The 12,077-nt window shown below is 42.9% G+C and overlaps 1 protein-coding gene across 1 annotated transcript in view; it reads left to right on the top strand.

The window, feature by feature from the left end:
* Positions 1-12,077, top strand: part of XYLT1 (xylosyltransferase 1) — a gene marked incomplete at its 5' end in the record, with an annotated part of 252,401 nt that overhangs the window by 202,812 nt on the left and 37,512 nt on the right. The window contains 2 exons of the mRNA XM_019542112.1: positions 1,135-1,351; positions 5,209-5,385. Coding sequence (XP_019397657.1) covers positions 1,135-1,351; positions 5,209-5,385 — 394 coding nt within the window. The remainder of the gene's footprint in view (positions 1-1,134; positions 1,352-5,208; positions 5,386-12,077) is intronic.

The raw sequence follows: 12,077 nt of genomic DNA, 5'->3' as shown, positions 1-12,077 counted from the left end.
TTTTTTTTTTTTTTTTTTTTTTTTTTTTTTTTTTTTTTAATTGCTACTTGAAGCACAACTCAGGCAGCTTGCTGTACTTAAACCTAGTGGTCTTGATGGCCTCAGCCTGATACCTTATAGTAGTTAGTATAGGTGAGCCAGATGACTCACATTTGCTACTCATGAAAGTAGGCAGGCATTCCAAAATACTGAAAATAGAGATCTGCCTTTCAGTAACAATGGCAGTGCTTCTTCTGAAACTACATTACTGCATCTGCTAATTCATGTTTCTCATGCTTCACTTTCTAGATAGTATCTATCACTTTCTGGGAAGCAATTCTGAAAATGGGAAGACAAATAGAAACCTACATCAGGCAGTCCCTGTGGGCACCTGTGGGCATCCAATCCACCCTGTTTTCAGATGTAGATTGATTTTTCCAAGTCTATTTTTCTTGTTGCATTGGTCTCTAATAATCAGTTTCCATAACATTTCAGTTCTACCGTTGCTTTCATTATCTATGATTCAGCAACAAACAAAGAAAAGAACACGTGGTATTTTGCACTGTAGACTTGAAAAGGGAACGGATTATACTCAAGCTGTAACAAAGAGCTATTAAATACTACTTTTCTTTTTTATAATTGCATGCACCTGATAAAAATCATTCTTCAGTAGGAAAATGATTATTTTGATAGTCTCAGAAGGTTGTTTTTTAAAATGTTTGATTGCTTTCAAAGATATACAGTGGATATCAGTTAAATTTTAAAATCAGAACTTAGTTTTTTTTGTATTTAGTTCCACTTTATATTAAACACTTCATAAGGCGTTTACAAGGAATTAGTGAACAGTGTGAGCATGTTTTATAAATGAGTAACTCATGCTTCAGATGCTTATAAGGACACTGTCAGGAGGTGTTCCAGCTGTTTGTAAGCTATATATTGACATTTGCAATCTATAGCTATATATAATTGATTCATTGTTTATTTAAATAGCTATTAGTTATTTACTAACTCTTTATATACTATTTATAAATGGAAAGTTAGTCTGAATACTGACCATTTCCCTATATGCTGGTAAAATGATCTTCTTTATTTTTAGGGCTAGTTATAAGACAGCAGCATCAATTAACTTTTAATGCTTCCCTTTCTTCTCCCTAGGTTTATTAGAAAACAGGGTCTGGATAGGCTTTTCCTGGAATGTGATACTCACATGTGGCGCCTTGGAGACCGGAAAATCCCAGAAGGAATCACTGTAGATGGAGGATCAGACTGGTTCCTACTGAACAGGAAGTTTGTAGAGTATGTCATTTTCTCCGATGACGATCTGGTGACAAAGATGAAGAGGTTCTACTCTTACACATTGCTTCCTGCTGAGGTGCGTCAGTCCACAAGAAGTCCCTGTCTTCAAAAGTTGTTCCTTGTAGGCCCCACCCAAAGATCACTGAAGTCATCAAGTCTTTGCATTGATGCCAGTGAACATTATACCAGGCCCAGTATGCACAGGAGAAAATAATTTTATTGCGATTCTAATTAAGGTTTTTTATGTTCTAACTCTTTGTTTTATTTTTTAAGAGTGTAAGCCACTTCAAGATTATTACAGATTAATCAAATTTCAAGATTATTGTATTTTTACATGTTTTTCTATTTTCCAAAATTATTAGGGACAGAGACTTGTTTTCCTAAGGAGCTTTCCTCACATCATCCAACACTTTTTACTAAAACAAAATATATAAATCGGCCAAAAAAGGTTTATTGTTCTATTCAAAACTCAGCTGGAAGGCACAGTCACAAATAATTTAGATCATTCAGAAATCATTCTAGCTTTAACTGATGCAAGAATGGAGTGGAGACTACAATTTGTTTAAGTCTAATGTACAGCATTTTGTCAGGAGAAGGTACATTATCTTCAAGTAGAGCCATAGTCTTGTAGACCTGTGGGGTCAGGCCAACTCTCAGGATCTCAAAATTGCGCTGTTAGACAGGAGGGTGTGACACAATTGCACGTATACAAACACACATATCAATTAGGTGTATACACACACTACCACCTCAGGCACATACACATCCAAGCCAGCCTAGCCACATGCATACCTATCACCAATTCAAGCACATATACCATACACCCCAAAAGTTAGACACAGATCACTAATTTGTATATCATGCACACAATGACGTGTATATATATATGCGCACACACACACAGAACCCACCTACACATACACACAGGTAAGTTCCTATCTTTGATGGTACAGTGTATATGTGTGTGCTTGGGGTACCTCAGGTACCTAGGAGAAGGTTCAGGTGAGAGAGAGTTAAGGTGTAAGGAGTGAAAGTTGCCAGAACTTGGATTAGAACTGGTGGACTACAAAGAAACTGGCTGGGGAACTGAGGCTTGGGTTTACTTAGGGTAGACTGGGGCTGGAAACTGAGGCAGACAGCTAAAATATGGGGGGTGGGGGGCAGATAAGTGGTGGAAAGAAGGAGACAGCCAGGAAAGAAACTGAGGCAGAAACCTGGTTGCTCAGGGGAAAAGGAAAAGGCAGTGGGGATAAGACAGTGGCAAAGAAACAAGGGGTTTGGAGGCAGAGAGGAGCTCAGGACAGGTGTTGGAGGTGGCAGTGAGCCAGAAGCAGGAGAGGGAGAAATGAGACAGAAGTTAGAGGGGCAAGGAGCAGAGACTGGAGCAGGGCCAAACCATAGTAAAGTAAAACCCAACTTAGGGGTCCAAATAACAGTTTTATTAAACAGACAACATACTACACAGCCCCATGAAGTCATTGGTTCATACACACACACACACGCACTCACAATGGCAGCAGGAGAAAGAGACTCAGTAGAAAGGTTGGAGTCCAGATAGGGAAGAGAAGCAGAGTCCAAGTCCTTGGTTGAAGACGGGGTGGGGGTGATAGCTACCTATTCAGGCTGGAAAGGGGTCTTTGTCCAGTAGGTGTTGTCCAGAGGGGGGTCACTGGCAGGGCCTCTGGGTGGATAGGTGGTGTGGCATGGTGCTAGTCCAGATGGAGAGAGCATCCCAAGGAGTCAGTCTTCACTACCCGTTTTATAGAGCAGACTACCTCTAATCTCCAGTGGGGAGGGCCTGTCCAGACAATGTCAGTCCTGTTCCAGAGGGCTCCAGGTATTCTTACTGAGCTTGTGCAGCCTTGGCACAATAGTGGGTTGCCTCATCTTCTGTTTCTCGAATGCTGAGGGTAGTTCCAAGGGCTGGGTCGTTAGTCCAGGTAATGGTGTTGATGGTTCAGTCATTCAGAGGGAGCTATTTTTAGACCTACTGCCATTGTCTCTCAAGCACCCTCATTCATCCCCATTCAATCAGGAACCAAGTTACATAGGTGGGGTAGGTGCGAGTCATGGGTTACACAACCAGGCCTGGGGACAGGATGGAGACTTGACAAAATGGAAACGACATGACTTATGCTAACTTACATATATAGGCCTAAATCATATAGTACCAGTAAAACAGTAATATAGAACAGTAAAAATCAATATAAACATAATAATTATACAATATAAAGAAGGAGGAAAAAACCAAAACAAATACAACTAGCTACCAAAATAAAATGCTGAAGGTTATCCTATGTCTTAACTCACTTATTCTTATCTATAGGGAATAGAGAGAGAAAGAAAAAGTCAGAAATGGTTGGGGAAGGGGAGGGAATTCATTTTAAAAGGAAAAAAAAAGAAAAACTGGGGGTTTTGCTACAGTCTGACATGTTCACTGACTGTTCTACACCTGTGCTGGCAGGTGTATTGTTACCCTGGGTGTCGGGCCCTTTTCCCGAAGTATGAACATTGTGTGAGGAATATTGACCTGATGACTGTCTTCTAATGATACCTCCCTCTTCAGTGGCAGTCTCTGTGTGTTTGATAGATGGACTGACCACTCTTTAAAATTTAGGATAATAATCATTCAATGGAGCACAGTGATTGCCATAGTTTGATAGGGTTTCTTATTCTACACACATGTTAAATAAGATCTCTTTAATCCTATTCCTGCTAAAAATCACCCTTCCGCTCCACTCTGATAACCTTTTCATCCATTATCTTGCAGAGAATTTCTGTATCATTATGAAAGGACACAGGGCAATGGGTAATTGGGTAGCTTTTTTATTCTCGCTTGAATGAAAATGTATGCCTTTATGGGTTTAACCAGACAATTCAAGCATAAAATCCATATTCACTGAGCTGTCATTTAACATTAAAAAAGGGTAGGGGGATTATTTGGGGGCCAGCCATGTTAATGCTGTGCCATTTATTTATAGACTATTCTATAGTTGGTTTTAAACAGAAGTCACTGCTCCTGAAATCATCTTTTGCAGAGCTAAATTTGATCCTGTTCTGCTGCTTCCCTCCATGAGGTTTTCTCTGCTTGGTACAGGTCTAAGCTTCTAAAATCATTCTGCCTTGGCTGACCTGGTAACCTGCTACATTTGTCCCCATTACACATGATTAATGTAATAGCTGAAATTATGGTGATATAATTGGGGTGGCCCAATAGGAATTCCTTGCTGCCTTGAGTCAGCAAATAAAGACTTCTGATTTCAGACATAATTGCAGGAGACATAATGTCTTCCTGGTGCCTGGGGTGAATTGTATATTTCAGTGTGAGGTCATTCAACTAGCGGCTCATTACAAGTAATCTTTGGTACTCAGGGTAGGCAGGCTAACAGAAGAATTGACTATGAGCCTGTTTATTTTTTCATCAATCACCATTGTGAGAGAGGCAGTTTGAAAATCTTCCTAGAAAATTCATTGAAATTTACCATCCCCATGTCTCTAAAGTTAACAATCTTGAGCATAGTAAACCAGAGAGTAACTTACAGAAGACAAAATGTTTTGCTTTTTTGCACTGGGATGGCTCATACAGTTGAAATAAATGCAGCATCACAATGACAGTGCCTTTCAGCTTCAGGATCACGAAGCTAGTTGTCTCAGAAATCTTAATTACAGTCATTCTGATGCCCAATAAGTCTTTTGTACCCTGCTTCTCCTCATACTCTGTTACTCTTTGACAGCAGGTATGCAATGCTATCGTGTTCATGCTGTACAGAAGAAATCGTGACAAAGCTACAGGAGAAATTACCTCCTCCATGTAAAGAAGCTGAGCCAAATGTGGTTAAAGTTCAGGCTAGCGGGCTGGTTTTCTGAGCTAAGATGATGAGAATGCAAGTCTGAGGAGCTAAACGTTATCAAACTTTGTTACCTGTTTTGCAGTCTTTCTTTCATACTGTCCTGGAAAATAGCCCTTACTGTGATTCCATGGTGGACAACAACTTGCGGATCACTAACTGGAACCGTAAACTGGGCTGCAAATGTCAGTACAAGCACATTGTGGACTGGTGTGGCTGTTCACCTAACGATTTCAAACCTGCAGACTTCCACAGATTCCAGGTAAGTTTGCAAACTGCTCTGTAGTTGTCAGTGGGCCTGGTTTTCCACCCCTCATCTCTCTGATGTAGGGAAGCAATTTAATTGCAAGGCTGTGCTGTTGAAGAGATGAAAGACCTATTGTTGAAAATAATAGGAAGTCTTGGGCAAGATCTAAAGCCCAGTGAAGTTAATGGCAATTCTCCGTATTGACTTGGGATTTAAATTAGGTCCATAGTGAAGAATCAGCAGTAATATCCAGAAGATGCGCAAATGGCTCAGCTTTGCAAAGTGAAATACACAGGGGCTTTTGTTTCAATTTGATTGAAACAGAATCAGTGGCTCCTGCCACACCAGCCAGAGAGGGGAAGTGAGAAAACTATGTTCAGGGTAGGCCCAGGAGAGAGCAGTTGCATGGACTCTCACGAGATGCTGCACCACTTCAGATCTGTATATCTGCTATGCCAGAAAGTGAGGAGACCTGCTCCATTTTACACTAACAGTATCGGTGTAGCCAGGTCTTGCAATTTTATTGCAAAATTCACAGCATTTCTTCTTTGTCCTTCCAACCTTCCCCCACCCCCACTGGAGTCTGGACACTTGTGGATTATGAGCATTTCAGGTCTTCTTTATTTAAAAAGGAAGTTACAAGTCCTTATCAGAAGGAGCTTCATTGTGTTTTCAAACTGCACCTTAAAACCTAAAGAACCAAAAGGCAAATTAACAAGCTTCAAAATTGTTATTACTGTCCTTTAAACCTCAGGATTTTTAGTCGTATCTCATGATTTTTGGACATTAGGGCATGAAAACACAACCTCAAGGACTTTGATTGTTTTCCTTGAGGTATGGTTTCCTTGAGGGAAATGTAAGAGGGCACCGCTAGATGTATTCTGGGCGTGGTTGATCTCCAGGGTATGGTCGGGCAAAGTACCTTTAGCAGCTTGTTTCAAGGTCACTAAGTCTGCAGTTCCATTCCCCAAGCTCTGTGGGGTTCCCTGCACAAAGCTTGTTTTGCAGAAATGACAACCACTCCAAACCAGAGACCTTTTTACTGTCATGATACGCTCTACACCAAGCATCACTGAAGTCAGTGACATGCACTCATAAAAAACGCTAACCAAGCCTGCTTAAACGTCTCAACTCTGATCCTGGTAAATGCTCCAACAAAGAATAGATGGAAAGCTTTTATAAACCAATGAGGATATACAGAGACTGCAGCAGGTCCAAACCAGGAAAATATGCCATTTAGAGAATAATCGGGGAAAACTGAGCACCAAAGGAAATCACCAGTTGGAATAAGTGGTAACACCAACTATTGACAAGGGCTTGATAAGAAAGCCCCTGAGGTTAAACATGTTTCACCAGAAGGATGGCCCCCAGCTCAGAAAATTGTAAAACAGACCACAGAAGGAAAGTATGAGAGAGGGCACGTAAGCTCACCAGTCTGAAAGCAAAAAAACTGAACATGCTTGAAAGCACTTCTTTTAATAAGATCTGTAGCACCTTTGCACTCTTTAACACCCTAACCCTGAACATGGTAAAATAAAGAAATTTTAAAAGCTAATAAAGGAGAGTTGTGTGTGAACTACAATACTTCCAAGATTCTGCAAAGTACAAAGCAGGAAATATAAAAGGGGCTGATCAAAACTCAAAAGCGTTGTCACAGATGGCACCTCTCCCAGAAACCTGTTAACACTTCATAACAGCAAATCCATACATACAAAGTACAATGCAAAATGACTGGATATCAAAGAGCTGGGAAACAATCCCCCCTCCTCCTCTGAGCCCTACCAAGAATTGCAAAATGTATCACTAAACAAAGGCTGTTTAACATTCTTGTCTAGCTCTTGGTCTGGACTTCTAGCCTTCTGTATCTACATACTCTTGTCTTACTGCTTGACCTCTTACAGATTGAGGTCTTTAGGTCTCCATATCTCATGCTTATCATGCTCATCATGAAAATATGCTCCTTGTCTATGGTACAGTCATTGAAGGCAGGAGAGATGAAATTGGCTTTCAGCATGGGCACTAGTTCAGGGAGCTAGGTTTTGGACTCTGCCCCCCCATGCTCCTTAAATTCTTGTGCACAGGTTTCCTGCACAATGTCGTGCTCAGCTGCTCTCTAGGTAAACAGATGTGGCAAAATCACCCCGTGCCCATCCTTCTCAATCTTGTCTAATTAGATGTAACCACACAGATTCTCTGTTCATCCACACTGCCTTTCCATGTAGGGAGCCCCAGGACTTGAATGAAATTAATCTTGACTGAGGTCCTTTCTCCACTGCAGACTTTTGCTGTCATAGCCAGTTTGTTAGGGGCGTGAAGAGACATTGTCCCTGCTTGACACAGCAGAGGTCTGTGTAGATAGATGCTGGCTCTTCTGAGGAAAAAGGCGGTGGAATAAGCTATAGCAGCAGATGTATGGTCTTTCCAGTATGAGCTGCATCTATCCTTGCAGACCTTTGCTGCTAAAGTATCCCATTTCTCTCATACTTATGTATATATGGCCATATAGAAAGGATTAAACCATCTATTATACAATGTGTACAAGACCATGTGTATGCAAGGAGCCTTTTATCTCTATATAGGTATATCATGTTCCTCACTATTTGATTTTTACGCATGCATATATAGATATTGATATAGATATATCTCAAATCAAATACGCATAAAAATCAAATTGGGTCACATACATAATATATCATACTTCACACAATGAAAAAATGAGTTTGTAAAAGCCCTGAAACAATTTATTATTGGAACGATTTCACTGAAGAAAAGGATTAGAGAGACCGATTTAAGGAAAAAAGAAATGCAGAAGTGCAAAAGAGAGACTTGCCAGATTTCATTGTTCTGTGTTCTGAGCTTCCCTCTACATCCCTCTATGGCTGGATCAGGAATGTGACACTTAGGGAAGGATAGATTTCATTGCCCTAATATTTTCCTTGTTCCCTGCCAACTGGCTATTTGTGTACAAAAGAGATTGATGTTCCCTGCATCCAAGTGTTTTCCTTCCCTCACTGCTGTACTCAGATGACTGGGTTCTCTGGCGGAAAGAGGAAGGAGATGTAGGGAAGGTCTCCCTTAGCTGGTGAGCAGTGTCACTCTTCTGTAGAGCTTTCCCACATCCCATTCCGTTACGTCCAGTGCAGCAAGGTAGTATTCCTACTCTGATAATGAAGAAACACCTCAGTTTGCCTATTTAGAAGACTACAGACTTCAGGAAAGAAAGTGAAAATTAAAATGTGTAGCATGCCTTGTATAGGTGTCCCTAATTCTTATCTTCTCTTAACCAATGAGGATAAATGAGCCTGAAACTAGCCCTGGAGGAAACCAGTGCATATTATCTCTCTTTCCTCTCTTTTTGTGTAGACCTGTACGTCTAGATCCTTTATAGTGCTTCACATGAAAATTAAGAGACTTTTAGGCATTTATGTACCTCCTTGGGGCTGTTAGGACATCTGGAGTTCAGTGACTCCCAAAACCTTATTCTAACACACTTTGTTTTCTCCGCATCTGCCTCAAGATGATGTGCAGCTTACAGCAGATAAGACATGTAGCCCTGGTTGCTGCCCCTCCCATCCCTGGCACTTTCCACCATGCCCTTATGTCATGATTAGAGACATTAGGCTGAATATTTAAAACCTGTTTGGTTTTGGAGAAGGCCAGAATACAGCCCTGCCTCTGGCCAGTATTAGTGGAGTACCAAAGTCTTGCCCTATTTGCAGAAGAAGTTATCAGGAATGGAATGCAAATAGATCTTTACCTGCCATTCACTTGCCTTGCTCTCTTCTGCACACCCATCTGTCCTGCAGGCTTCATCTTCAGACCACCAATTACCATTTGCCACGACCTACACTATGGTGCCACGCTGTCTTACATTGCCTATTGCTGGCTATCGTTTCCTTTCCGTGTTTGAGTTTGCCCATACTTAAAGCTATTCAGTATTAAACTCACATGCTGCCTTACTCCAGAGTAAAGTATCACCTTAGTGCTAATCAGGAATAGTAACTGAGCTTTAAATTCATACCTCGCCTTCATCCAAATTACCTTTTATCTGTAGATAAGCCATATTATTCCTAACCTGCTTAAAAAATGTAATTGACTGAGGCATGACATTGAATAGTATGAATTATGACCAGAGATCCTCATTTTCTGTTAAAAAATCCAAAATTCTCTGATTTTAAAAAAATCCACAATTCTCTGGTTAAAAACCCTCGAGTCCACATTGTTCCATAATTAAAATGGAATGGCACCATATATAGAGGTACTAGACAGTCACATTGCTGGGGTCACCTGACCCCAGTTATCTTTCCTGCCTGGTGCAGGGGGCTGGACTCAATGATCTTCCAAGGTCCCCTCCAGCCTTACAATCTATGAATCAGTTGAACACAATGTTTTATTAAGATTTTTACAATTTTAACGCAATTTGGAAGTCTATCAGTGCCTCAATCGTTATAATAAAATACATTGTAAATACCTATATACTTTGGCATTTGATTTTGGTTTGTTTAACATGGAAAACCAGAGCTCCTGCTGCCCCCTTTGCTCACCAGGACTGAGGTCCAGCTGCAGCTGGTCCTTTGATATAAATGCCTGAGGTCACTGTTAAAGTTTTGCATTAGAGAGCAAAAATGCCATAAAGCTGAGGGTTATGTACCTTTCTTGGCACTTTTTGGAAACTTTGGCAGAAAAAGCCTCATGGAGCACTGGAGTGCCTCATCCCCAGTGTTGCAGGCAACATGAATGTGCACAGGAGCATACAAGCTCTTCCCTTCAGCCTCTTACTTCCATGCTGTTGGGGCAGATTGAGTGCACCCTGCAACCACACACGCTACCAATCAACGCAGATGTTGGGGGCTCGGGTGCTAGGACAGTGGTGGCAGGGGAGCTCAGGGCTGGGGCTGGTGCGTGAGGCTCACAGGATATCAGATGTGAGCTGTGTGTGTGTTTGGGGGCGGGGAACAAACTCCTTTGGTGTGTGTTTTGGGGTCTGTGTGAGCGTGTGTGAGGCAGGGGGCCATGACAGCGATGTGGGGTGGGACAGGGGCCCCTGAAGGCAGGTATAGGGGGCTCTGAGGGGGGTGGGGGAGCCGGGTTCCCTGAAGGGGGGGAGTTGGAGGGGGAGGGGACCATGAGGTGTGTATAGGAAAGTCCTAAGAGGGGGTGTAAAAAGTGTATGTATAGGGGAGGAAGGGCAGAGGGCCATGGGTGGGAGGCAAGGATCCCTGAGAGAGTTATATAGGGGAGGCAAGGGCTTCTGACAGGGACAATGGCCCTACAGGTGGGTGTGTAGAGGGGTGAGGAGGGCAGGAGCCTCTCCCCCCCAACAAGGGGGGTCAGGCTACTCAGCCTCCCACATGGAGGTCAGGGCAGGGCCTGTCCCTGCCAGCAGCTGCTGTCTGCACCACAGGTTTGGGCCCTGGCCAGGCCAGGGAGGGCCTCCATGTGTTAAGACCTGGACCAAGGTGATCTCCCGGTGCCAGAGCACCTGGGGCATGGCAGGGCTGGGTCCCGGCGTGGGGGTGCTGCCCAGGTTCCCCAACGCCAGCCTGAGAATACCCGCCAACCCCTCCCCCACTCCTCCAGCCTGCCCCCCTACACCCTTGCCCTGCCCCCTGCCAGCCCTGGTGGCTCCCACTATAAGCCCCCCAGCCCTGGCAGTGATACCTGCACCCCCCTGCCCTGCCAGCTCTCCCCACAGCCCCCTTCCCCAGTTCTGGCAGCACAGCTCACACTTAATCCACAAGCATCCTCCCCCCAACCTACCCCAGTTCTGCTAGTACCCCTTATTCCCAACCCATAGCCCCCTGCTCCCTCCCAGCCATGTTGGAGAGGGCCCCTAGCTGCCCCCAAGCCCCAGCCCCTTAGTCCCCCTGAGCACTACTCACCCCGAAGTCTGCAGGAGGGAAAGTGAGTCTGAGCCGGCCCTGGCTGACAGATTCTCAGACCCCTTCCCCTCCTCCTCGCCCTCTGGACAGGCCTAAGAGTTTCCTGCCCTTTTGCAAGCACCTCGTTGCAGGCTGCAACTCTGTCAGCTGGCGGACAGCTGTCTGCAAAAGAGAAACCAACTGTTTCCTGCTTCCAAGGGGAAACTCCACATTTTTCTCCTTTAAAGGGGAAAATCCGTGTTTTTCCACAGGAGCAGGAAACTCAGATCCCTGATGATATATTATAATGTCTTCTCCTCAACCAGCTGCAAAAGGACAGGATTAAACTGAATTAGAATTTAAAAAGTCTGTTAAGAAATATTGGCTTTGTAATTTATAGAGGGCATGGACATTTTCAAACTAAATTCTTCCATTTCCCACAAAAATTATTTGAGACCACTAGACTAGCTTCCCATGTACAGTACTGTAGAACCCAAGTAGGTACAAGGAGGATCCTCTTCTGTCACTAATGTGATTACAGTTCAATCCATGTTTTTCCCTTAAACCATCTATTTTTCCTGTAATTTGATTAGCTTTTATAGACCATAAATTAATAACAAGCATAGACTCTCTAATTTACTTTAATTTAATCCCCTAAAAAGATTTAGCATCTTTTTCTCATTTGAAAGTAATGTCGTTTGAAACTTCAGGGAAGGGAAGTTGTTTATAATAAGCTGAAAGCAAAAGATGCATGTCAACTGTGCAGGCTGTAACAGCCCTGTTGATTTAGGGGTTCATACAATGGCAACATGTTCCCTAAACTTTTGGTATGTACTCTTTTCTACA

Source organism: Crocodylus porosus, unplaced genomic scaffold (genome assembly GCF_001723895.1).
Source record: "Crocodylus porosus isolate Cpor-Errol unplaced genomic scaffold, CroPor_comp1, whole genome shotgun sequence".
NCBI lineage: Eukaryota > Metazoa > Chordata > Crocodylia > Crocodylidae > Crocodylus > Crocodylus porosus.
The sequence above is the reverse complement of the archived record's forward strand: the minus strand, read 5'-3'. Positions and strand labels throughout refer to the sequence as shown.